Source organism: Strigops habroptila, chromosome 1 (assembly GCF_004027225.2).
Source record: "Strigops habroptila isolate Jane chromosome 1, bStrHab1.2.pri, whole genome shotgun sequence".
NCBI lineage: Eukaryota > Metazoa > Chordata > Aves > Psittaciformes > Psittacidae > Strigops > Strigops habroptila.
The window spans coordinates 148,519,655-148,547,563 of NC_044277.2; the positions used below are offsets into that span (position 1 = coordinate 148,519,655).

General features: G+C 39.8%; 1 protein-coding gene across 1 annotated transcript; it reads right to left on the minus strand.

The window, feature by feature from the left end:
* On the minus strand, nt 1-27,909 carry STK17A (serine/threonine kinase 17a). The gene is made up of 7 exons (XM_030505953.1): nt 27,616-27,909; nt 19,787-19,999; nt 12,108-12,252; nt 6,045-6,171; nt 5,257-5,305; nt 4,971-5,150; nt 1-4,210 (listed from the first exon to the last, which is right to left on the minus strand). Exons 1-7 carry the CDS (start codon nt 27,804-27,806, stop codon nt 3,877-3,879), a joined length of 1,239 nt encoding a protein of 412 aa, XP_030361813.1. The 5' UTR covers nt 27,807-27,909; the 3' UTR covers nt 1-3,876.

Consider the following 27,909-nt stretch of genomic DNA (forward strand, 5'->3'; position numbering starts at 1 on the left):
TTCAGAAAACAAACTTTCATTTATTGTGAAGTTCCTGCAACAGTAAACACCTTATCAGAAGTACAATGAACTGGCACTATTTCTTTAAAACATTGAGCTGTCGTCCAGGAACAGCACCTGGAATATTCAAGAGAAATCTTAAGCCATGGAATAGCTCGGTGCAAGGCCCACCTTGCTCCCTGTCCCCTGCCAGCACCACCAGTGGAGAATGGGCAGTTCATTTTTAGTTGCATTTCCTACATAACAGCTCTCGAGATTCACCAGGTGGTCACAATCTGGAATGTACCTTTTTGTATTTAGGGACCCTCAAATGAAAGGTGTAAAAAATGAGACAAATCACAATGCAAATTCAGCTTTGGACAAAAAAAGATTATTTTATAGAGCTTTAATTTAATGACTATAAATCTATAGCCTCCTGCTTAAAGAGGTAAACGTAGCAACAAGACGAGACAAGGCTTTGCTTTTAACTAGCTGTTTATTCCAACAATTGCAATGGAGGGAAAGTCCTGGGCGTACCCTGCCTATAGAGCTCATGTCTCTCACATCAGAACCATAGAAATAACAATTCTCCAGCAACTTTTAAGAACACCTGCACTGCCATTCCTTCCAGCTTCCTGCATTCAAGCAAACAGGTACCATGCTCCCAGTGTTAGGAACGCAGCCAGCAGGTGAGAGCAGGGACAGAGAGCATTGCCCACAAGATCCAGGGAGTGGATTCCTTCTCTGCACCCACTCCCTTCCCACCCTTCCCATAATTTAAGGCATAAGCAGCTTTCAGGTGAGACACGTATGTACACGCAATCTTCTGTATTCATGGAGCTGCAGAAAACCAGCTCTTCTTCACAAGCTACTGATTTGTTCCCAGTCTTCGCATGTTACTTCACTCCTAACTAAGCCTCTCAAAAACATTAACCTCAACAGCCCCTTCTCTACAGAATACCTTATTTACAGCTTTACCCACACTCACAGTGGAACAGAAACAGCTTCAAGCACATGGGACTGGCTGATAGTCCTGCAGTTAAATGTTATAGAAAGCTTTTCCTATTACAGGCCCAATCTAAGATGCCTTGTTTATAACTTATACTTTTAAACTTTCCCAACTTTATACAAATTCTGAACAATGTCAAAAAAACACTGTATAAAACCATCTTAAGGCACAAAAAGTTAAACAAATGCAGCCCACTGGAAATCTCAAAGCAGCCAATTCAAGAGAAGCTGGCCTTGTAATAAGTACATAGTTCATGTTATACATGTTAAGCTTCATTGTCATACATTAATACCAGTAAATATAGCACAAAATGTATGCTGCTCAGCATCTGCTCTGCTTCATCAGTACTAGCCCCCATACAAGACATCATGTGTGGTTACAAATAGGAATTGAAATAGCTATATATCCCTCAAATGATTTGCTGTGAGCAATCATGGGCTGTTACACATTTAGGTTTGCAGGTATGGCAGCGTTGTTTCATAAGGGTGGATGTGAGCTCACTTCAACCTCAGTGATTTGCTCCACTTTGTAAATGCAAGGAAGTATGGATATGGAAAAAAAAAGTCAAAATGGCAGTGACGGAAGCTGGGAGAAACTGCAGTCCTGCACAACAGAATTTCATGTTAGTGTCCCCTCACCCAAGCAAATTGTCTTGGGCAGATGACTGAGCAGTAGAAGGACACCCATCACAGGTACTGTTGTGCCTAAAAAGTCTTGAGAGAGATCAGCATTGTTGGTCGGGTCAGCAGACATGCAGCAATGCAGCTACTGCCCACCTCCAGAAACACCCAGATAACAGCCACTCTGTTGGCTCAGGGATTCTTGTTTAACTTTAATGGCCAGCCAAAGCCATCCAAGAAAACCTTGCACAGGAGCTTCTCAGCAGGAGTCTATAGGTTACTGTCTACAGCAGGGAAAAGACAGCACATAACTCGTTCCTCCAGAGTGTGAAAGGCATCTCTGCATTATGACAAACAATACATCCAAGCTCAACTGTGAGTATGAGTGGATGTTTTCTTATATGAAGGTCTTCAAGGAGGGAGAAGCTGCCCTCCCTACATGAATATTCAATATGTACTTGCATAGGGGAAGCAGCCTGACAAAACAGTTCAATTTAAGTGCAAGTTTTCTGATGTGGCTTGAAGCAATGAAGCCTCATAGAAAAATGCTCATTGCCCTCTTCAGTGTCACACAGCTTTCTTCCTTACTAATGCTTTTCTCCCACCCTTAGCAATGCTAATCAGATCACCCCCAGCACTGCTCGTGTTATTAATAAGCCATTTACCTTTTGTGTGAAGGAGGGACTGTAATATCAGCACAGAACTCGTGTTCACTAAAAAGAGTAAGAACATCCTCGGTACATTTGAAATTAGGGAAGTCTGTAGCAACATGGAAATAAAAAGAAAAACTAGCTTAAGAGTTTCTATTCATTGTTTTATAGCAAGAAAACTTTTGTCAGGGTTTATTATAAAGGAACAGCATAAGGAAACCAAATAAATAGTTGAATAGTTAACAGTATGCAATATAATAGTACTAAACTTCAATTACATAAAACTTAAACTTTGGAACAGCATCAATATGAAAGATTTCTTAGAAAACTAGGACTTAGTCTGAGATCCTCAGACCTGTACATTGCAAAAACCAGTCAATTTTGATGCCCAGTTGGACCCGGCTTTGTCCTCTGAGGGACCACATCCATTGAGAACTATGACCCATCCATACAGCTCCCTAATCCCGCTCTGCCCCATCGTACACATGCTGTTTTTCCAAGTCTCTAAGGGAAAGCATGAGGCATGAGTTGTGCTTCATTGTTTCAGAGGAAGTGGTACCTTCTTCCCCATCTGATAACTATATTGAACAAGGTTATGCAATTTAGCCTAAGGATGCGTCTTTCTTCCTTAAAGCAGCAGTTAGAGGAAGAGAAATATAAGGCAGAAGTGACCTCATACTCCCAGTAAATCCCCAGCTGGGTTCTGGGGGAGGTGGAATCAAGGGCTGATTTATCATTAGTTGGACAAACTGTCTGATCTAACATGGTGAAGTCAGTGGAGAGAAGTTCAATGCTGTATCAGACCCTCTGTCATTCTTTTTTTCCACTTCTCAACACTGTGCAGTCACACTAAGCACATCTCTCCCAACACAGGAGGGAAGGGGAACGATCTCTGCTGGCTCTCAAGAGTGACCGAAGCAAATTCATCACCCTCTGGAGCAGGATTTTACTGTGCTCCCATATAAAGAAGTATCACCACTGTGATCTGAAACTGTTCCCAGATACAGATTTCTTTACCTGTGGGACATGTGCATCTCTCTCTAGAGAAGAGCAGCTCACTGTTTGGCTAGACATCAGATGAGTCTGGGTCTTTGACTTGATGTAAACAGAAATATATACACAGTATAACTTTGAAATCTGTATGTCAAACCAGTTGATCAAATCCTCCTCTCATACAATTATTTATATCAGTAGATAATTCCACTGAAGTCAGGAGTGCTAAGAGGCTTCTGAGGAAAACCCAGCATTATATATTTGCATTAAATGCCGAAACATAACCTAAAATACTCCTCTTGACATCTGTCACTGAAACATTTCCAATGTCAACTTCTCCAGAACACTGGAACAATTAACAAAAACTCTGCTATCCAGCAACAAAAACAGAAATCAAAATTACAAACAAAAATAAGCTTTTTATCTTGGTTAAATTCCTGTCAGCCACTTGAAATCTTATCTGTTCCATGGAATTAAAAGCTTGGCACATTTTCCTTGAATGCCATTTATCAACATTTTGTTTTATCTAGAACATTTATTGCATATCAGAAATTCACTTGGCTAGGATATTTTTGTTTAGTAGGAAACACTGCCTTCCAGTTACAGCTATGAAGCTCCACACAGTTCAGTAAATGAATTCTCCTGGTATGTCTTGCAGTAATGGTTCCTCAAATTTAAATCGTTTGGAAATGGCTTTCTGCTCAGTTGCTTTTTCTTTCTCTGACTGCCTACATTGTCCCAGTGTGTATGAAGCCACTACAATTAGTTCTTCTGTCACTATTGATTCCTCCTCTTCGGTCTTCTCAGCATCAACCGATTTTTCAGAGGCAGAATCTGCATCTTTCTGGGTGACATCACTGGTCTCCCCTCCTGTGCTCTCATCCCGGGCCCTACAAGCAGGATTATCACTTTGTTCTAACCATGGATGTTGAAGACACTCTTCAGCAGTTGCCCGGTCCCTGCAGAGGAAGCAAAGTGTTGGAATAAATACCCAAATGAATTGGAAATGCAGTACCTTGCAGAAGAGATCCATACAAATTATTCCAAGGATAAGACTGCATTAAAGACAGACTGATTGAACTGAAAAAAAGGGCTGATAACTATCCTTTACCAAAAAAAGACCAACAGCAGCCCAAGGAGATGAACTGCCAACATTTGTAATAAAAGGAGTCCATAGATCCTTACATATCACTTTCTGGTCCCATGTTGCCAACCAACTTTTGATGTTTATATGTTTTTTACTATATCTGAAAATTATCCAATCTTTACATTCTTAAGGAATCCCCACAGACAAGCAGTGCAGTTGCAATAGTAGTTTTCTTGTAGTTTGAGACCTGGAATTTCCAATTTGCTGCCTATCAAGAAAACCAACTAACAAACCAGAACAGGGTAAGGCACTTAAGCAAAAATAAAAGGCTCAAAGCACAGGTCATTTAAAAGACATCAGCAAAGTACCTGCAAGGAAAGTCAATATACTGTATCACATGCTACAGCTCAAACAGTTTTCTGAAATCGATTTGAGCTTGGACGCATTCAGCATATGCAGGTTCGAAGGGAAATGGAGGAATTCTCTTTCCACGTACAAGAAAAGTAATAGCCTGATGAAATCTGAATAATCAAAGTTCCTTTATACTTCAGAAATGACAATGCCAGCACTTGCTGTATTTAAAATGAATCCAGTCTGACATATTGACGTACACCATTGTGTATTTTACTTACTCGGGTTTCTTAACCAGCAGAGTTTTGATGAAATCCACGGCAGACTCCGATACGAGGTCAAAGTCTTCTCCAGAGTAACTTACGTTCATTTGAGATATATTTAGGAATGTTTCTTGTTTATCATCCCCTAAGAAAGGGGATATCCCTGTTAGCATAACATATGCCAGGACTCCAATGCTCCTAAATCAAAAGTAAAACACAGAAAAGCAGCTGTTTAGTTTTTAGACCAAAACAACCCCCTTTTCAGTAAAGCGAGCTATGATGACTGTTAATTTGTTGAACTTACCACATGTCAGTTGCTGTACTGATGGGGTCATAACTCAGGATTTCAGGAGCTATTCAGGGGAAAAAAAAACCCAAGATCTTTTTTGTTATACGCAGACATTATATTGTAGTTATATAGTGCGATCATGGGCATGTAGTAAAATTTAAGACAAGCCCATTTGAAGCACGATAGTCTTTTGAAAGGAAGATATTTCTATTCAAGTGATTAGTAGCAGTCATTGATTTTAAGTTAAAAATATTTGTTTTCCTTTTATTGCTATCTTCAGAAGCCAAGCCAGTCTCCTTCCCTATTAAGGAAGCTGTATACAAATTTCTTACAGAAAAATCAGAAATACCCAATATTCCATATTCCAGCACTGAAAACCATACCCATAAAGGCATACCATATATCCTAGAGATATTTTCAAGTACATTTTCATGGCCTGGAATGACATGTGTGTATATACATATATTAAAATAAAATGGATACACACCTCCACAGGCTCAAATATTATATTCAGAGAATGAACATGTAATTTTCAACTTTTAATCCAAGCAATACTTGTTATCACTGCTGGTAAGAATCATCTAAAGCATGTACTCATCTTCAATGCAAGCACACAACCATCGCTCATTAGACTGGCAAGGTTTGCCAGTTCTAGCTTTTCCAGCAGTACCACATCCAGGTAACAGCCCAGTCTTTGGACACAGTAACTTCACAGCCAGTTCTGGCATTCACCAAATTGAGGGGCTTTCTCTTCACTCCTCAAAAGCCGGGACTATAGATCACTCACTATAGTAACAACTTACCTACATATTCTGGAGTTCCCATGATTTCTCTTAGTTCCTCACTGCTCTTCATTATTCTGGAAAGGCCAAAATCAACTATCTTAATGTCTCCCAGAGGAGACTTACTGGTCAGTAGAATATTTTGGGGCTGAAAAACAAAAGGAGATTTTCAGGATCACCCAAATATGATGTCTGTGACACCATATTGCATAATTCTTTTAGATTATGAGTAGCAATAATGCATTCCATAACAAGTCCAATAGCCAGGATCATTTATTCACTTCCCCCAAGGTGAATGAATGAAGAGACACGTAGGCTAAAAGGAGTGGCAGGATTTTCTGTTTATAACTGAGAATCACACATCTATGTTTACTAGCTTGGAACACATACAAAACACATGCCAATAGCTGTCATTTAACAATAGCATATAAATACCTTCACATTTGCACCTTTAGTGCTCCGTATCACCTGCTTAACTCCTCTGCTTGCTTCCTACCAACGGATGGTGTAAAATACCTCCTGTGGAAGGGTGTCCAAAAAGACCCCATCTTTTTAAAAAGCCTGAACACACAAAACTGTTTTGGCTACACCTGTTTAAAGAAAGTCTCTGTTGCAACCAACCTCAATCCTGTTCAAAGTACAAACAATTGCATTACAGAACACTAGCTGAAGAACAGTTTGAAAAAAATACAGCAGCCTGAAAAACAGGTTTTTAAGAGCATCACCTTTGGATAAACTTGTTTGCTCTGACGTCACTAGATCCTGGCTGTCATCCTTCAAAGCAACTTTGTGGTCATTAAGAAGTTCTGTACCGTCTATTTTAAATGCTAGTGCAGTTTAAAAAGTCTGAAAACTAACTTTAGACGACAGCTCTTAGGGAGTTTTTGCAACTGAAGCATATCCTTGTCAAAAGAAAGAAAAAAAGGTGTGACCCTCCCTGCCCCCAGGCCAATAATCACTCTGGGTTCTATTATAAGCTTCTCTGAACGGTAACACTGACAGCTGACACTACCTTCACGCCTCTGGTGAGGCAGGGGTCCCATGAAAGTGAAGAAGCCCTTATTGGGAACCTGGATCATCTTGCATCAGGGGTGGTTGAGAAGGGAGGAGGGCAAAAGAATAAGAACACTAAAGCAACCACTGGCTGATAATCCACCTGGATTAACACCAGCATTTGTACTATTTCCCTCATCACCGAGCTGTTCTCACCCCTTGTCAGTCATGCAGGCGTGCTTTCACACGGATTGCCTTGCTTTTGAACACACAAGTAAAACCGTGCAAGAACATTTTAAAAGCCTCTGGCCAGTTCTTCTTGCTGCAAGACCTAAATAGTCTTCCATTCCTGCAAAGTGAAACCACGGTATTTCAAACTAACCTCACCATGTTGTCAATCTATTTTCTGTTTGTAAATCTATGTATTAAGTAAAGCTTATTTTTTTTTTGCTTACAAACTGGTATCTGGTGGCTGCACAAAGGCTTTGGGAGCTGTGTGTTACCACATGCTTTCTAGTCCACATTTGTTATTCTGTATTTGTATTAGAAAAGCAAACATCCAAAAAAGCTGACCAGGCCTCACTAATTAGCCTCTCAGATGTTCCTCCCAGTGGGAAATCTAGTTACTTTCTGAAGAGGCAAATAGAAAGCACGAGAAAAGCATTTGTTCTTTATACTTAAATGAGAAAAAGTTTTTAATGGAAACTTTGTGAAACCCTTAAGCCTGTATTATGGTATTTTAGCAGATAAGGTAGTTGCCAGAATAAGTTTTTATTGTCTTTTCTCAAAAACAATCTTATTATTCAAAACACACCTATGCAGAAAAAACCCTACAGTACGAATTGAGTCATAGCCCTAAATCAATTCATAATGAAATACCAGTTGTTTTCTTCTTTGAAGGAATCATTCTGGGGTTCATGTTAAGTGACAGTCTAAACACCAGTATGAAACCTTACAGAAGCCATAGCTTTGAGCTTTCCATAGTTGTCAGCTTGACGCAATTCCTCTAAAACTTTAAGAAAAGGAAGATGATTTTCACACATCTGTAACACCGTTTCTGTTTTGGTTTTCCTGTACTATAACACATCTAGGTTTGCCTAATGTTGATCAGCCCACAAAGGCAAGAGAGATGCAGGCCAGAGGCTCTCCTCGTAGCCATTCTAAAAAGGGCCTTTCACTCTTACCATCAAGCAGTAATGAAATGGCTGATGAAAACCGTCAAACGGCAACAGTTAAAAACCTCCCCCTCTAGTGCAGTAAGGCTTAAATGTTCCAATTTAGATCCTCTTGTGTTGTGCACCAAACAAAAACGGAGGGAAGAATCCTTGGCTAACTGGGCAATCTGACTGGATGTACTTGAGTACAGGATTGGTGTATGCACAGAAACCATAGAATACAGCCACAGGAGTCTAGCCCAGTGCCACAGTTAGCACAGCCAGAAACGGGTACCTTGGGAAAGATTCTAACAAGAAGCCAAAAAGTTGTCTTTTCCAGGCACACTGTCAACAACCAGAAACTTGGGCTTTAGGAATTTGCTGTGTCCGTTGTATCTGTATCATCACGTTAAGAGTAATAGCAGTGAAAAGCATCATTTATCATTGCAAATATTAACCACTTCTACATTTTTGACTTAAATTGGACTAAACTATTGTCACATGAAGAACATGGCTTCCTTGACACCATCAATGTCAATGCAATGGCCAAACTAAAGCAACGCAGACAAAGATCTAGTCTCCTCTGAAAGCTTATTCTGCACAACTCTTTTATAAGAAATGTGCTTAGTACAATAGGGTAGGATACCCTAAACCCGTACCTTGGCAGCAGGTTTCGGAATCCTCTAAACTAAATAATGGCAAAATCCATACATTGCAAATTTGCCATTATTGCAGAAGTTTCTATGAGCCTCTCGCCCTAATCTCTCTTGTATCTTCAGCTGGTTTCAAGAAGAGTATGACTAAGGATACATAATAAAGGTCATGTTTTTAAACTAATCATTGCCTCACCCTCACTTGCAACATTAATGAAGTTAGGATACTGTAAAAAAAGATCAGATCCCTAGAAGACAAAACAGGAATTATCCAAGCAATAATGGGCAGAAACATGAAAAACAGACTAGCTGGGATACCCCAGCAACATTGTGTGTAAAGACACTAAACTAGGCTGATCAGTCTACCCTAAAAATAGTTACAAAAGCTTCATATCATTAAGAAATTAAATATAAGGGTTTGGGGTTTTTTTTTTGGTCAATTACAGAGTAGACATACTAGACATGAATCACACTTTATTCCCCAAAATAAACAACGAAAGTCCCATAAATTAAGAAAAAAGACTATAGTCAAAATAGCTTTGCTCTAAATGCTCTAAAGGTTTGAACTCCAGATTAAACTGTTCTTTCGCCTTGAAAATTTGATATTTTAAGTTACAACTCTTTTCTTAGTTTCCTGGATATTCCTTTAAACAAAGAATACTACGCTTCTATTAATACTCCATTTCTGTGTAATAAACATTCCACCTTAATCCTTCTGGAAGATTCAGTTGAGAAGATCTGCAGCGTTCCTTCTTTTGTAACTGCATTAGTTTGTTTCTGAACATTGGGGTAAAACGACACCCAAAATAATTTCAAATTATTTTGCTAGTTGTCCTCACTGAATGCAACATCTTGAGCACAATACAGGAGGAGGAAGGGAAAAGCTGTCTGTTGGATAACCAGAGTGATAATATACAGTACAGGAGAGTGCTGCTTGGAGCAGTCGTTCTTCCCAGACCCCAGGGCTATGTGAGCCTCTACCTATCTCTGCTGCAGACAAGAGGCAGCTAGTCCTTCCTCAGCTCCCACGCCTTTATCATTCTCTTCCATTCCCAACTACCTTCAGCTTTCACCAAACACCAATTCAAGCTGAAGTCAAACAGCAAATGAAAACAGAGGAAGGAGTCTTCCCTTACTCTGCAGCTTTTATGCACCATTAAGAGGAGATGAAAGACTCCTGACTACAATCTATGCACACCCTGCAAATTAAACAGCATCAACACAATACTGTCAAGTGATACTTAATTTGCACTCTGTAGTGTTATATTTGCTCTTTTTCCAAGTCAAAGCTGGATTACATGATTGTATTTTGCTATTAAAACTAAGCCTTTCGGGAGAACCATGCTTTTGGAAAGAAATGATCAGGTGGCAACCTTGCTAAGCCACATCAAAATACCCCTTGATTAACATGCAGTTTTTAGTGTCATAGAATATATCTTTCATCTATTAAGAGGACAGACAGAAGCTAAAGCAAACTAGCTGTCAGTGTCATTGATTAGATTTAGAATGTAAAACAACAAGCAGCTGTCGGTCACACATTGACAACCATTTTGACTTAAATTCTTCTGGGTGTAGAGCCTGATTTTTTTTGAAGGTGCAACACATGGAAAGTTGGATGGACCTTTCCAAAGTTATCTGTACCAGACAAATGAAAAAGGAAACCTTTAGAGACCCAATGGTGAAACTAATAGCATGGAAAACATTTTAGCAAGAATCTGTAAGCTTTTCGATCCTAGCAAACACCTTGCAAGTACACTTGCACAAGTCTTCCAAATGTGACTACAAAATCAAGTATTTAGTAAATTCCATAGTGCTTATGTAAGCCACTAGGAAAACCAGCATGAGCCATAATATATCAAGAGAAGATTGAGGCCAGTAGGTTAATAAACATGCAGCCAAAACCAGCACGCAAATTCAGTTTTTGAGTTCCTTGAAAAATGAACCTTTTTTAAAGTCTTGCAAGGCGTGTGGGTCAACCAATCTTCACAAGTCATGGGTTTCAATCCAGTTTCCATCCTCTTTATTTGCCAGTATTCCGAAGGCTTCCCTAAACCTTATTTTGCTTAAGACCTTACATGCCATGAAAGTAATCACTCTGCAATTAGGACTCCTATTAAGATCCACTTTTCAAAAGCACATTGCACACACTGCAGCAGCGTATAAACATAATAAACTCAAACATCAGACAATTTGTTCTGCTACTTAACTTTTATAAGGCAGCAAAGCAATGCTGGATCCTTCAGTGAGAACTAAATAGACTCGATTTTATAATCCAAGTTTTCTGATCAGTTGGAACATTTTTAAGTAAGCTTTTTCTGAACTTGTTTTAATTTTACACACTTTGCTTCAAGGAAATTCAATGGCCAACCAACACTGAGCATCTTGTCTGAGCATACTGGAACTTTAAGGAATTCTAACTGCTCATTTTGAGTCCTTCTGGACACTAATTCTCACATCACTTGCTAAAATTTTCCAGTCATTATTTTCATACAATTATTAATATTCTATGTGCATGACTAAATCAATGGGCTACAGAAAGTCTTACAGAATTCCACAGATAATTTGAATGATTGGTTGGAAAACCAGGCAGGTGACATATTTATGTGCAAATATTACCCATCGTCTGCTTTAGCTGATGAATGGTTCATGATGTGCTAGGTTATATATGAAGTATGTACAGCTTGATACTGGAGTCTACTGGTAGCTTTGTAATACTGCCAAAATGCAATTAAGTGTAAGTAAGGATCACAGCAACAGAACAAGTGTGTGGCAGCTTACTACATACTTAGTAAATATGGGAATTGGACATGGAAAAAGAATTCAATTTCAATGCAAGCTACTTTTTATACTGCCTTGCTTAGTAATAAAAGTAGTTCAAGCTCAAAATGAGATAAAATTGCATCTTCCATAGGAGTGTGTGGATAAAATTAACTGCAGCTTGGGAGACAATAGTTTTTCTGGATCCCTGTTACAATTCCATTCTTAACCATACTGCACTTAAAAAATGAGTCAGGTCTTACCCAACACACTCATTTGCAATGTAAGGTGCAAGGCAAATGCACTTTTGAATTCATTACATTTCACTGATCAAATGAAGTTTATATTTGACATACATCATAGAAAACTCCCCTGGTGCCTACTGCATCCCAAATGCTGAATTTTATCATTTGAAGAATAACTAGGTAAAAATTATATTAATTACAAATTAGCACTAGTATGACATATAGCCAGTGAGCAAGTCAGCAGATAAGAAATTAATGAGAAAAATACAGCAACAATCTTACCTTTAAGTCAAGATGAACCACATTGTTTCTGTGCAAGAATGAAACTCCTTCTAAGATCTGCTTCATAAGTCGTTTAACATCCTTTTCTTTGAAGGCTTCCTCTCTTTCAGCCACACACTGGTCAAAGATTTCACCTCCAGCAGCACTATGGGACAATACGAATTTTATTATTTCAATTATAGCACCCATTTTGTTCTACTTGCACTAGTTTATTTAGAGTAAGCAAGATCAGTGGGCAGTAGCATCCACAGTGGTATTTTCAGTTCTTAAACCTTTGACAAGCTTTTACAGCCTAGGAGGATTTCTCTGCAGTATAGCACCTTTGGAGAGAAGCAAAGACCTTAGTCATTTAGGTTAGAGAATGTGAATGCTACAGAAGTTTTGGGGACTACTTTGGAACCATTACTGACCGTGCTTTTAGATGAATGCCACATTTGTTTAAGGGCAGTGTTAACATAAAAGAAGTGCCTTTCACCATAGCTACGAAACTACATGGTCATTTGGCCAAGGTAAGCCTTTGTGAACACAAAGCAAAACAGCTCCACTCCCATCCTCCTAAAAACACTCTGCACATACACAAAAGACTCAATGTAAAGTCTATAATTGCATTGCTTGTGAAGTCTCTGGCATATAGGGATGCATGAAGCTTCTAAACGACTCATCTAAAAACACGTGAAAATCTTAGCTCTCCACTTGCATCCTCATCTTTTGTTTCTGTATGTTTAAATAAATAGCAAAGTAACAAAAAATATAAAAATAACTAGAGGCGAATGAATGTTTTTCAAGTACTCTGAAGCCACATAATCATGTAGCATCCGAAGTAAAATAAGCAGAGCAGAGGCTCCATCTTAAAACAAGAATGGGCATATGAGCATTGGAATGGGGCCATTTTGCATTACTACCATTGTGGAATTACCACTATGAAATCAACACATACACACTTCATTCTGCATGAAGTTCTATAATTGCCCCTTGGTGAAAGATGGTGAAAGCCCTGAGGACAGCATCTTCTCCAGTTACCCCAAACTGCGACATGCCAAACATGACTTTTTGCACAAGCGTTAATCTTTGTTGACGTGTAGCCATCTACTCTGCCTTTGCTTGCACTTTTCTAATGACTTACATTACCTGGGCAATCCAGAAAACAGAGGCATATCCAACATAAATACAACAGGAAATGAGATTTCTAACAATGGTGCATTTGGATTATGTACCCCCAGAAAAAGAACACTTAAATATACTCCAGTTTTCGTTTTGCCTATACTAGCTTTGCTGCTACGGTCCTCATGGTTTATAAAGAAGTTTTTTTTGCCTTCCCAGATATTCTCATTACTGTGATTTAAAACGCTCCCTGCAGATTGTCTTACAAGCAAAAAGAATTTAGAAGAGGGTTACATCTTAACTCTTTCTAAAGTGTTTTATATTTCTGTTCTGGATGCTGGTAAGTGCTACAGCAGTACAATTTGATTTAGGAAACTAAGATTTTCTTTTAGAAAAGAAACATCCATTAAATTATTTTTCTTCAAAGATGAGAGAGCTCGAGTATAAAATGAGGCTTTCAAAGGAATAGTTTCATTCCTGTAAAAAAATTGCATATGCCTGACACCATCACATCTTTCTTCAGCACATTTTGAATTCAAAGAAAAAATTAGTAATACTTTAGCTTTGAATGGGATTCAGATATTAATGACATTTTAAAACTAGACATGGGCCAGTTTATTCAAATATTCTAAAACAAGTTCCTTTAAAAAGCAACATCATTTGGATCTTCAAGATAGGGATAGAAAAAAGTCTACTGTAATCAATAAATTAAAGTTTCTACTTTAAATATGCCACAATAAGTTACTTGGAAGAATGATTTATTTCCTTGTAGCAGTACATTATCATGCACATCCAGCGATAAGATCTACTACCAAAATTACTAACATAATGTGTTTTACAGCAACAACCCGAGGATTTTGCTGGTGTAGCTCTGCCACCTAAAATAAGCAAAACAATACTTCTCCTATTTAATTCTGTGAAATCTAATTTATACCCAAAACCTGCTGTTGCCAACCAGGGATCACCCTGTGTTTTTAACAGACCCAGCTGAAAACTCAAAGGGCAGGCGTTACAAAGCCCTGTTTGCTATATGTCTACCTGGTAGACATCTGTTACAATTAGGTTACACTAATAAGCAAATTAACATTGAAGTAGGCACCAAGCTAAAATTTAAGCTACATAGAATTTTAATACTATACTTAAAGAACTTTGAATTCAATGCGGTAAAAGTCAGGGCAATGCCAGTTGAAGGAGACAGTGTCCCATCACTGAAATCAAGAGGTAGCACTACCCAATGAGAGTACAAACCCCTCGATTCAGGAGACTATTTCTCTTTAAATGTATTTAAGTATCTACTTAGGAAGGTTCCTAGGTTCATCAGCATTTGTAAGAGTGAGACAAGCAAATAGAGCCCTTACACATTCACACCCACTTCTTGACTTACGAGAGCTATTGCCAGCTACCATAGACAAATACACTTAGCTTTACAAAACAGTTTCCTTTTTTTATCAACTCTGCTATTTAGGATGCAGCTGGAATAACTTCTTTCAGACAACTTCTATCCAAAAATCACCATATTAAAACAAGTAACTAGCAACCCTTTACAAGAACATGGGGAAATTTGTTAGTGCCAGCCTGTTCCGTGTATTGTTGCTGGGGAGTGAGCTTAACTGATTCCCTTAAGCAAAACAGTCAGTGGTTCTGAGCCAACCCAGTCACAAGTGTAGGGAGTACAGTGTCAAAACAACCTCCAGAAAGGTTCTCCCACACACCTATGCCAAATTTTGACAAGCTTCTTAACAATACTTTCAACTCAGTTACTTTGTAGTCCCTAGCTAGAGCTCAGGGGAAAAAATTAATCCAAATACAGAAGGGATTAGAATACCTGTGTCCTGATTTCGGCTAGGATAGAGTCAATTTTCTTCCTAGTAGCTAGGAAAGCATTATGGGCATGTCATTGCAATGCTTTCTGAAAACATGCAGACCAAGAGTTCGCTGGTGGTCATAACATTTACCCATTTTTCCTCTAAGGACACATTTTCCATTAAGCTGCATCTTTTCGAATGGTCATTATGAAATAACAACTTTGCAAACCACTGGGCACCCCCACCCACCTCCACAGAAAGCGTTCCTAGGGGATAAAAGCAAAGCATTGTCCTTAGGACAAGAAAGTCTTTAGGAAAAGAAGCCATCAGTCTGAAAAAAGAATTGATAAGGAAATATTTAAGAGCACAAGGTTTTGAAATCCAGTGTTGCTTGGAATGCATTGTTTCTCCAGTGCATGCTCCCTTAGCTAGGTGTATGGAAAGTGCAAGACATAAGAACTTTTTCCAGACTTAAAAGCTAAGGCAACCAGAATTCTTTAGCTATTTTAATTTGTTTATGAAAGCACTGTTGGGCTATTAACTTCTCTGTAGTTTCAAGTGAAATGTAACTGCTCTTCATCAGTGAAAAGCATGCTAACACTTTATTACTGCTTATCAGCATAAAGGAGCTAAAAGTCATTTGGAAGTCTGGAGCATTAATCTTTGTTACAATCATGTTGACTTTCAATTCAGTGGAGACTGCTTATCTTCCTTGAAACATATCTTAACAATGCACTGTATGGAATTCAGCATCCGACCTCTTTCAAGTGCACTTACAGGACACGAACATGGTCATTTAGTCTATCATTAGAAAAAGGTTGAACAAATCTAGTTCAGTGCATCAGAGAAAATTAAACATTCCCCCAGCTTTAATGGGTCAGGCATTAAGACAGTCTTTTAAAAGACTCAGAAGTGCAAATCCTTAGAGCACAGATATATAGACAAGTTGCTAGAATACATGTCATTTCAAATGCTGAGTGAGACCATATACAGTCTTCAAGACCCTAAAATTTACTTCCTGAACCTTACGCTCTATCAAAAGCCTTTCTGGAAAGGGTTCTCTTTGGAAGATAAATGGAAATTCATCTGTTTTCTGTACACAGAGCTTATATTACAAGAAGATCAACCATGGTGTTTGTAATGCTCTTGGCAAAGGAGGTTCACATTCACCACTGCTGACAGTCACACCCCCCTTTCCTTGGCTAGGCATACTAGTACATTGTAAGCAAGAAGTGAATTTACTATAAATTTTTCCAGTGTAAGGCTACCACAACACACCAATGTCCCCAAAACCTGAGAAAACTGTAAATCCATCTCTGGTGAGAGGACATATGTGAAGAGAAGCATCCGAATGCAGTAAGTTGTAGATACTATTCTTTTAAGTTCTTGGTTCTCAGACAAATGCCTTTATTTGGGGGGCATCTTAACCTTTTAGATCAGGCCGCCCGAGAACTGCATGAAACAGAAGCAAAAGGTAACCAACACCATTTGAAAAGCTTTCCCCTAAAACTTTTGAAGAGCTCCAGTCTGGCTTTGAGTCTGCCACTGAGAACAACTTTGTCAATTACTGCAACAGACAAGATGCAAACATCAGAGCAGCACCGTTATTTCTGATTCCAGTGGTTTTGCTTCAAGTTTTATCTGTTGAATCCCATGCCAAATGAATCATTTCTGGCCAGCAGACTCTGACCAGTCACACCTCCAGTAAGTAGGATGGTAAGTAATGTCCAAGACAACACAAGTAGTAACATTATCCAGGTCCAAATAACTATAGGTGAAAAAAGCACTTCCTCCAGCATATCCAATAAACCCCGACTGTGCCTTCAAGATGCTAAAGATGATGTTTTTCATTTTTTTTAAACTAAGCATAACAAAATTTTACTATATTTATACAAGACGCTGGCAGGTAATTACTCAGTTCACCTAAAAATACTTAATGGCTTCGATTTTGAAGTTACACATACAAGTTTCTGTACTATCTGACTTACTAATATCATCTACCTGTCCCATAGATGTATAAACATGGTGATGAACACTTATAAAAACGCCAGTTCTTAAGCATCAGATGTTCTGTTGCTCTTTCTTTCAAAAGAAATTGGAAAAAGCCAGGTAGATCACCTACAAATATTGAGCCCAAGTTATTAAATTTGCTTTTTTTCCTTTGCTGTGTGATGTGTCAGTTTTACCAGTCTGTATCCCTACCTTTTGCAGTAAAAGTCACATTTTCTTTTTTATTCATTCATTCCATTTTCACTGAAATACAGAAACATGGCTGACCCACAGGTCAAGTCATACTACCCCTTCAGACTTAGCTCTTCAATGCCTACTTGAATACTCTAAGGTCTTGTGACAACAAACAGAAGTCAGAAACTGTTGTCAGGGTAGATGCAGGCAGCCACTGATTTGCTGTCCTAGAGCTGAAGCCAACACCGTAATGCCTCATTGCTTCCCATTGTTCAGCACTTAATAGACAACAGTTAGAACGCAACTTTGTTTTCTGTCAAAAATTGATACTGCTGGAAAGACAACCCTCCATCTAACATTAATATTTCTCTTCATGAAGACAAAGCACTAGGTGTCCCCTGCACCCCTTAGAATTCAACATAGAACCATAGAATCACAGACTGGCTTGGGTTGGAAGGGACCTTAAAGCTCAGCCAGTTCCAACCCCTGCCATAGGCAGGGACACCTTCCACTAGAGCAGGTTGCTCCAAGCCCCTGTGTCCAACCTGGCCTTGAACACTGCCAGGGATGGGGCAGCCACAGCTTCTCTGGGCACCCTGTGCCAGCGCCTCAGCGCCCTCACAGAGAAGAACTTCTGCCTTAGATCTAACCTGAACTTCCCCTGTTTAAGTTTGAAGCCATCACCCCTTCTCCTGTTGCTACAGTCCCTGATGAAGAGTCCCCTCCAGCATCCTTTTAGCCCCCTTCAGATACTGGAAGCTGCTCTGAGGTCTCCACGCAGCTTCTCTTCTGAAGGCTGAACAGCCCCAACTCTCTCAGCCTGTCTCCATACGGGAGGTGCTCCAGCCCCTGATCATCCTCTTGGGCTCCTCTGGACTTGCTCCAACAGGTCCATGTCCTTCTTATGCTGAGGACACTTGAAAACCTTAGCAGATAATATTAATGGCCAATGATTAAGTATTTGTTTTTCTCCTTCCCAAGATAAAAATCTGCCACACAGGCCATCAAGCTGAACACAGACTGAAATGCCCTGGAGAAGCTCGCAGTCTGGATACGTTCTTTAATCCTCTGCATACAGAATGTCAGAAATTTACTAACATTCATACCTGTTTTGTTGCAACATGTCTCTGGAACATGCTGACATTAAAGAAGCATCCAGACATATTTGCTGAAGTCAGGGGAAGACTGTTTTTGTAATTTACAGTTGTAACACAGAGCTCTCTATCTGAAGCAAGGTATGACTGATGCATATAAACCCAGTAACGTTGCTAATTACTGATCAACCCGGTGTCTACTGAACGACCTAGTTGAGACTTTGGATTAAAAATGTTTTGCAGATATAAGAGTACTGAGCTCTAAAAGAAAACTAGCAATTTTGCATTAAAATTATCACAAAATCCATCAGTTATATCAAGCTTTGGACTCTACTGTTTGTACTATATCCCTATGGGGATCCAGACATTTAAACTGTATTCTAGTTAGATGTGTGCTGCTAGTGTTTAAAGCTTATATTTATGAGTCTCCAATAACTGCAGTTAGAACTCCAGAAGCTCTGTCACACCTTTGCATTATAACAGATACTTGAATATTTCATGAATTCAATAAAGGCACAATGAAGCTGAAAAAACATATTCTAGCATGAAGATTGCCTTAGCAGACACGGTGTCATTCCATTTCAGTGAACTTCAAAGATACAGTTTCTTTGGACTTCTAAACAAGATCAGACTGGGATACGAGTTTTCTCAACATTTCTTTTTGCTATCAAGCAAGAAAAAAAGCCATATAAACTAGATTTATCTTAGCAGACAAGTTAAGTCACTTCTGAACTGGTGAGCATCACTGTTCCTTTCCTAATCATTTAAAATCCATAGAGCTTGGACAGGATCTTAACAGAGTTCAATAGCAACAAGCATTTCGCTGCTTCTTGTACCTACATGTCAAATATCTAAGCCACTGGAATATTAGGTGGACTGTCACAGCAGCTGCAGAAACATCCATCTGGACAAATTCAAGGGGAGAAAACCACGCAGACTAATGTAGAGTCAAAAGATAGATGTCATTTGAAAAACTATGCTAGGTCTGAATCCTCTTACTCTCTTTCTTTCCCCAAAAGATAATGATTTAGAGAATATTTCATTGTAGATCATAGGGAGTTTTGATAGTTTCTTTTTAATAATGATGTTGCTTTCAGTATCTTTTTCATAACTGGTAAAAAACCCCCGAGATTTTACCCCATCTTTGTCACTGTCAATGAAATACACTTCAGTTTTTGAACACATGCTCACTGCTTCTTTCCTCTTCCTTTTTTACAAGTAGGGAGTGTACATAGTTTTTATTTCACTAATGATTTAACTACATAATCTGTAGTTCAGCTTTGAAAGATACTACATCATTGGAGAAATTTCTTTATAATCTGCAGTAGTTACAAGACTTGTTGCAATACTGATTTTCTTAGCAATTCTTTTGGAACTCAAGCAAGTGTAACAGGCAAGCAAAGTATTTTCACATTATTGACACACAGCATTTTTACATTGTTAGTTTGAAGCAAATACTGCAGAAGGTTAATCAGGAATTAATACTAGTACTTACTATTCCAGGACTAAAATCATCTCTGTTGCAGTTTCGTAAACTTCATGCAAGTTAATGACCCAAAGGTTGCATTGTGCCAGCTCAAGGACTGCAATTTCATGGATTATTTCCATCCGACAGTCTTGGCCCTTTCTTCTTTTTCTCATGAATTTTGCTGCAAACTCTCTTTCAGTGTCTTTCTGGATACACTTCTTCACCACTGCAAATTTACCCCTGAAATGAAAGAAGAATTTAAAGTTAATTTTAAGTTCCTTAGTGACAGATTTAGTATTGCCCTTATAAATTAACATCTGGGAAACTTGAGCTAAATTGCCATTAATGGGTACATTTAAAATGTTCTCAATTAAGAAAGATGTCTTGCTGAGTGATAATCCCTACACTTAAACACCACAACCCAGAATGTAATTTAACCTCCATGAAAAATAAGGGATTAAAAACCCTATCGATTGAAGAAACCTGGATTTTAAAAAACACCGAATGAACAAGCTGTGCTAGTTCACAAGATTAAGTTCTCAAACCTTTCATTTAAAAAGCTGACAAAACCAAAGTGTACAAATAGACAACCTATGCTTTGTATGACTACACCCAATAATCCAGCCAGTTTTCCAAAGTATCCCACCATATTCAAGGCAACAGCAACCAGCACGCTTACTGAATAACCGCTCGAAGTCCCGTTCCATTTACTATGCAACTACTCTGCATTTTCAAAGACAGCACTTTGTATTTTCACCATAATACATCTCAAATGAGATTTTTATCGTTTAACAGTTCTCAAAATCCCTTATTCTTAGTCTCACTGTATAAGACACATGGATGATCTTAAAATAAGCAGTGTGGCCCATATAAAGTTTTCTAATAAGATTTGTGACAACAATGTGAACACAAACACACCGAGCATAGCGCTTAGCCCACATTAATGAGCGTCATGTCTGACAAAACACCCAAGGGATGAGTTACACCAAGCCAGCAGGCTAGCTAAAACCACACTGCAGCACTTGCGTCACAAGACTTCTCACACAGCAGTTTGGGCTGAAGTGTCTGCTCTAAACTTCCTTGCAGTAGAGTCCCACCTGCTCCACTTGGCTCCATTCATACAGTCCTGATTTTTTAACTGAAAAGGTCTATTAATTACTATCTGTCATCTAATCCAATGATGAATTCTCATTCTTTGAAGTATAGCAATCTTGTTTTAAGTCTTACCATACAGGTATAATGTTCATCAGAACTAGCAGCCCTCCAGTATCTGAAGGGGGCCTAACAAGAATACTGGAGAGAGACTCTCATTAGGAACTGTAGTGATAGGACAAAGGGCGATGGGTTCAAACTGAAACAGGGGAAGTTCAGGTTAGATATAACAAAGAAGTTCTTTACCGTGAGGGTGGTGAGGCCCTGGCACAGGGTGCCCAGAGAAGTGGGAAATGCTCCATCCCTGGCAGTGTTCAAGGCCAGGTTGGACAGAGCCTTGGGTGACATGGTCTAGTGTGAGGTGTCCCTGCCCATGGCAGGGGGTTGGAACTGGATGATCTTAAGGTCCTTTCCAACCATTCTGTGATTTTTATGTCAAAATCTTCTTATAAAGCTGCAGGACTAGCTTGGAGATCTTTATTCTTAACTTACTATAGTGTTGCTGAAACCAAAAGAAGAGTCCTCATCTGGTTTGGAATACAATGACATGGGGTTTACGTCTCCTATCTCCAAGCTGAAGTTCACAGAATTAACTAACTCAGCTCATGTCAAAGTTTTCACTCTCACAGCTCCCAACCTATTGGCATACTGCTATCCATGAAATGTAACTACTAAAAGAAGTTGTGGTCAGCTTGCTTTTAATAGGCATTTGTTTCAAAATTACCCAGTCTAAATGAAGGAAGTCAAATAAGCACCCACAAAGTGGGTATTTGCTAAGCAATCTCACTAAAATAATTGGACTTGTAACCACTGATACAGCCACAGCTATTCCTCTAGGAATAATATTTTGCATAAGCACATATTATCTACAGCACAATATGTGTTAAGACTCGATCAGAGCATAGCAGATGTCTGTGAAGGCACACAGATGGTAAGAATATGCTTTCAATGTCCTGAATGCAATTCTGGGGGAGAAAGTTAATAATTGTTAATATGCCCATTAGGACAACATTATAGCTTTGCAAATGCCTGAAAAATAGTATTACAGGATTTCGTAGCACTCGGAAGGCCAAAAGATCACTATAAAAATGCGTTCATCAATACAGAGTCACCACAGAAGACAGATACCTAAATGCTAACAACCTGCTAGGTGCCTGGTACACATCCATCAAAAACCACGTTGGAAGAAATGTGTATAGTAGAGACAGCTCATCAGGAAACATAGGAATGTGCTAACAAATGCTTCTGATCCCCAAAATATTGCAAGGATAGCATTTATTTTAGCTAGATTTCTAGGAAGCTTGTGACATTAGTGTTGCAGCTGCAAGTATAAACATGCCTCCAGCACTGCAATCCTAACCACAACAGGGAACAACCTTCCCTATGGAGCCAGTGAAAAGGATTTTAAGTTATTCCATCGAAGACATGCATCTGTGACATTCATGTACACTATAAAGCTGTGCATTTATCAAAATTGTTAAAATCCTTGCTGGACTTTTTAGCACCAAAACCAAAACTAGTACAAGAATAAAACCTAGCAATGATGCTGACAAGTAAAAACCTGACAGATAAAAATAAACCGAGATACTAAAAGATAAGCCCTTTAAAAGCAAGTTATTTTAATACCTGGTAGATATTAAGCTTTTGTACCAAAAATCTAGACCCCTGCCTGGGTTCAGCCTTCTCTGTTTTCCTTAAACAGTCTCTGAATGCAGTTTCCTTCCGGCTGTATGTTGCCTTAGCACAGGGTCAATAGCTTTTAATTCTAGCAGCAGTGAAGGACCTAGAGAAAGCAGGTTAGGGAAGTCTGAAATCTCTATAACACAGCTTTCAAGAAGCACTGTGTTGTTTTGCATTACATACAAAATCTATCTGGGAGCCAGTTAATTAGCCTAATGAGTACCAATGCTGCCGGTTCATGGCACATTAGTCACTATGGAAATGAAACAGTATTCACAGGGCAGCAAGGAACAGCGAGAGCCACCACTGTGTGTGGCCACGCATGTCCTGTTCAGCTGAGCTGGCCAGAAGCCTGATAGGTGACGCCATTAAAAGGACAGGTTACACGGGAGTTCAGCCGCCTGACAAACACTGATTCTTAGTTGTTTCAGACCAAGAATCCTGCCCAGATTCTTTTTGTCTATACCTATAATTAGAGCTGTTAGAACTGCTGCCTGTTAGAACTCATCTGTTCTGAATACAATCCCAAAAAAGATGAAACTTGACAAACCTGATGCTTATAAGTAGTAGAACTAATTTCTGTGCACCAATCTAGATCCATGCCTGAGACAATTTCAGAGCTAAGATCCAAAGAGACCATCCACTGTATGGTTAGACCAAAAGAGAAATGTGTGAAGAATTGGTCTTTTGATAGAGACAGAGTAGTAAGCAGGACAGATATAAACAAGCTTTCCTATAAAGTATATTGCATACACTTAATCTTTGCTTTTCTTAAAATGCTGTTTTTCAGAACTCCTTATAAAACAAATAATCTATTAAATAGTGAAAATAGTATTAGAGCAGAGCATTGCTAGTTTGGCTGTCTTGAGAAGAGCTAGCAGCGAGAACATTGCACTGAAGGAAGAACAGTTTTGAGAGGAAACGTTCAAATGCTCATTTCCAAAGTTAAAAACTGATTACTAGTCATCCCAACACAAACAAAAATGCTTTGAAGGCAGACATGAATAGGAAACTAGAAGTAGTTCTCAGTCCTCACAAGAGTCTCATTCAAGAATTATGATTTAAGATAAATCATATCTGATTACAAAGCAGCTCAATGTCATCTTTTCAGATAGTCAACAGAATTAGCATTGTTTCGTCTGGCATACATTGTGGCTTAAAGGAAAAGCCTCAAATCACAAATCAAGTGTCAAATCAGGTAAGCAGGAACACTTACGTCACATCAGTTAATTTTGGTTGTCACAGGCTCAGAAGAGCAGAGAACAAGCCTTACTTTAATGATTATTTTCGAGTGACCTATAAAACACTAACAAATGCAGGAATAACCTCAATTCCTGTGAAGACATTTACTTTTTGTAAAGTTCAGAAAAGTTTTCTGAGATCCACAAAACTACATGCAATTTATTTCATAACTCATGTCAAACATTTTCTCTAAAGTGTGAGGTTTTTCCATACAATTTCTGATTTCCAAACAGCAAGGTGCAGGGATTCAACTTCTGATGTTCATGAATAATGTACTCACATAAAATGGTGGAACCAACTACTTGTAACTCTTCATTTTAACCTCTTTCCCACTTTCACTTAGTTCCACAACTGTTTCACCCTAGCTGTGCTACTGCAGAGGGGAGCTGAGGACAGAAGTATGATAGCATATACATTCTTATTGACGCACAAAATCATATAAGTGTCATGTACTACTAAGACGCACACATTACTGAAAGTTACTTGAGAAATAAGGAAGTTCATGCCAGAGTTCGTGGGGAAATAAAAGAAATAAAATATTCAAAGACATGGGTTATCTGCATATGAAACTACAGAATACTCCATCAATGAGCTTAAGAATTAACTAACGGTCTAGTAATATTTCGTGTGAACTTAGTTTTCTGTTGAAAAAGAGCAAAGCAACTAGATTCAGTTATACTAGACGCTTTAAGGAAGTGCTAGGTAACATAAAATACATTGTTCCCCATTTACTGTACCATTATGGCTTAAGCGCAGATGGTAAGGGGAAGAAGAGTTAAGCAATTGGTGTCTTCTCCTCTGCAAAGGTTACACCACTTCAAACTAACCTAACTCAAGCTAGCACCTTCTGAAAACACTGAAGTCTGAGTGAGTTGATGAGAAGTGGCACCCTTACAACATCCATCAGAGGGAAGTTTGATTTTAAACATCACGCAGATTAAGATCTGTGTGAGAACATTCCGATTTTGGGACTGCGAAATTAATAAGACCGTGAAGACTAGCCCAAAATTTCATTTGTTAAAATATTTCATTAAAAAAACCCCTGCCATTTCCATGTCCTCCTAAGCAACTTAAAAGAACTTCTTTTCCAGAGTAGCCATTATATAACCATCTTTTGGGTATTTTTCCTAAATGAACCCGTTTTGCTTAGCAGCTGTATTTTGAGAGACTTGCAAATGCCTGTTCAACTACTGAATGAGGCAGCAGACTTTTGAAGCACATAAGCTTTACATTCTCAAAGCAGTTGCTGTGAGAACCTGTGATTGGGTTCCTCCCAGGCTCATCGACAGTACTTTCAGCAGTACTTTCCCCAGGAATTTCACCCCCTAACATGCCACCAGTGGCCAGCAGCCCCTCCTACCTCCCTCCCCTGCATTGCTAGAACTACAGTGCTTTAATATTTTCCCATGTTCCCCCCTCTTCCAGCCTCCTCCACACATAGGTGGCAAGGGAACAGAAGGCAGAGGCTCCAAGTGCCATGGGGAGTTCAACATACATGTGTTGACTGACTGTTCGGAGGCCAAAGAGCACACAAACCTGCTGAGTTCATGCAGCTGCCCTGCTCTCAAAGGCACTAAATCTACTTTCTTTTCTCTCCCCACTGTCATTTTAAAACACAATTCATTAAAATATTTTTATTCTCAAAAAGTTCAGCTTTTAAATTGTTTCCTTAATTCTGAGTTTAATAAAATGTATAAACGTTTTTCATTAGCAGACTTTCATTACCAAATTAGAAGTAGATTGTGTGCGCAAGGACTGCTTTTCGAGACAAAAACCTGCCATATCTAGGTGCTAGTTTGTCAAAGTCCTTTGTAAAGATAAACTTTAGCCATAAGTAGAGACTTACACGCTTTATGAACAGATAAAAGTGAAACAATTTCTGCTAAGCACACGTTATCAATGAGACAGTTACAAGTGGCAGAGAGACTTTCTGTTTACCACTTACATTTTGCCACAACGAGATAGCAAAACCAAGTGTTTTGATGAGTATTTGAGCTGAAGTACCCACTTCTTTTAATCAAAATGTAGCAAGAAAAAGCATTCAGAATTGTTGAATAAAAACCCAAGCACATACATTGAAGTGTATAGATTTCTATATTCTAAGAGAGAAGACAGTGAAAACATTTGTGAAGTTGAGGAGAGAAAAAGGAATAGTCTGAAACAAAGTCTGTGCAACTGTTCCACAAAGACATGACAAACAGAACAGTCACTTAACTCATTTTAACTACAGGTGCAACATCACAACCTTCATGCAAAGATCATCTTTACATGTATTCTGGTCACAAATGACTCCACACAAAAAGCCTGATGAGACTCACTTGTTTAAACTGCAGAATAAGATTTACTGTGAAACTTAGTTCTTGTTCATGGTGTAAAGCTAATCGCTTCAGTTGTACTTCTGTGTGCCTGAAGGAACCTTCATCCAGTCTATTTTCTGATTAAAAGAAACTTAATCAGAGACACCCAGCTCTAGGAGAAACTCTCAATCTGTGGCAGAACTGCAAAATACCTTTTCTTTAAGCCACCTGATCTCCAAATAAAGAGCCTGGAGCAGCAGTGATACCGGGACATCCTGTGCTGCACTGCTCCTACGCCTTCTTCACTGCTGCTTAGAATTCAGGCTGTTTCATAGCCTGTATTTGGTTAGCTTCAGTTTCCAAACCCTGAACATTGTGGTCACATCAAGCTAAAAGTTGTTTTCTCACTTCATGGGAAGTTTCTCCCACCTGCTTCCCATGTGAGTGCTTTAGGCCACTATGTTTAAACAGGTATTATCCTATTAGTGCACCAGAGTTACTAAGTGAACATTAAATTGACACCTAGGCAACCTAAAAAATTGTTACTTACAGCAGGTACATTTGCTTCGAAACTCCCCTTTAGCTCCAAAGGGGTTGGTTCTGCTGCTGTATAAACTGAGCTACACAGGCAGTACAACTTGCAAAGGAACATACATTAAGGAGGGCATCTTGTCATAGATCCTGTGGTATTTCATCTAATCTTTTTAATCTGAATACTCTTTAGGTAAAGCACATGTGATTGTGAGCAAGAATACGGTCATTCTTTTTGTAAGAAGTGACACAATTTCAGACAAAAGTACTGGTTTAGTGGTGCTGAAATTCCACATATGTAGTTGCCGAGAGGCAAAAAGCTTCTAACAAGGCTTTCTGTCTCAAACCTTGCTACCTGCCAGGTGTTGAAATCACAAGTTCATTAAACCTTACATGTGGAATCACTTTCAAATCCAAGTTTTTAACCGGCTTTTTAGTTCCTTGAAAAGCTCCACCACTGGGTTATTCTCAAGCATACGCTACCACAACCTCGTCTCCTCTAAACTCGTTTTCCCCCATAACACAGCTTAAGAAAAAACAACCCAAACGGGCAGGTTTCCATCTCCAGAGGAAACCTGGGGCAGCGCTCACTGCCCACACGGGCTCCCGGGGAACAGCCAGCTCCGCACGGCCGGGGATGACCCGTCCAGTGGAAGCAGGGACGCGGCCAGCAGCTGGGTACAGCCGCGCTGACAGCTGCCGCCCCGCGCCCGTCCCAGCCCAGCCGAACACCGCCCGGCCAGCGCCGGGCACGTCCTGCGAGCTCACCCCAGCAGCGAGATGCCAGCAAAGGGTGGCACCGGCAGGGCAGTGACCCCCCACTCCCCTTTCCTTACACTAGCTCTAATGGTGCTCGGACGGGGCAGCACGTGAAACCGCCCGGTGCTTCGCCACGGGCACCCCCCTCACGCCCGGCGCGGATGGCCTCCAGGCACCCCTCCAGCCCTCACTCACCTGCCGAGCTCCCTGCCGGGGCTGAGGCTGTACCGCTCCTGGAAGGGCTCGGTGCGGATGGGCGTGCGGATCTCCGTCAGGAAGCCGCCTCGCCGCCGGCCTCTGCCGGGAGCGGGCTGAGGTGGTGGCGGTGGCGGCAGTGGCCGGTCATCGCGGGAGCGGCCGGGTGGCGGCTTCTCCTCAGGGCTCATGGCGCGGCGCTTCTCCTGCAGCAGGCAGCGGACCGGGTCGCGCCGGGCTCCCCTCAGGCTCCGCCGCTGCTCGCCGAGGGGGGGCGTGGCCAGGCGCGGGGCC

Coding starts and splice junctions, on each gene's coding strand:
- STK17A (XM_030505953.1), bottom strand. CDS start 27,806: ATGAGCCCTGAGGAGAAGCCGCCACCCGGCCGCTCCCGCGATGACCGG. Junction 6,172..12,107: donor TGGTTCATCTTGACTTAAAG/GTAAGATTGTTG, acceptor TTTGTTTTTCAG/CCCCAAAATATTCTACTGAC. Junction 4,211..4,970: donor CTGCTGGTTAAGAAACCCGA/GTAAGTAAAATA, acceptor CTTCCTCTGCAG/GGACCGGGCAACTGCTGAAG.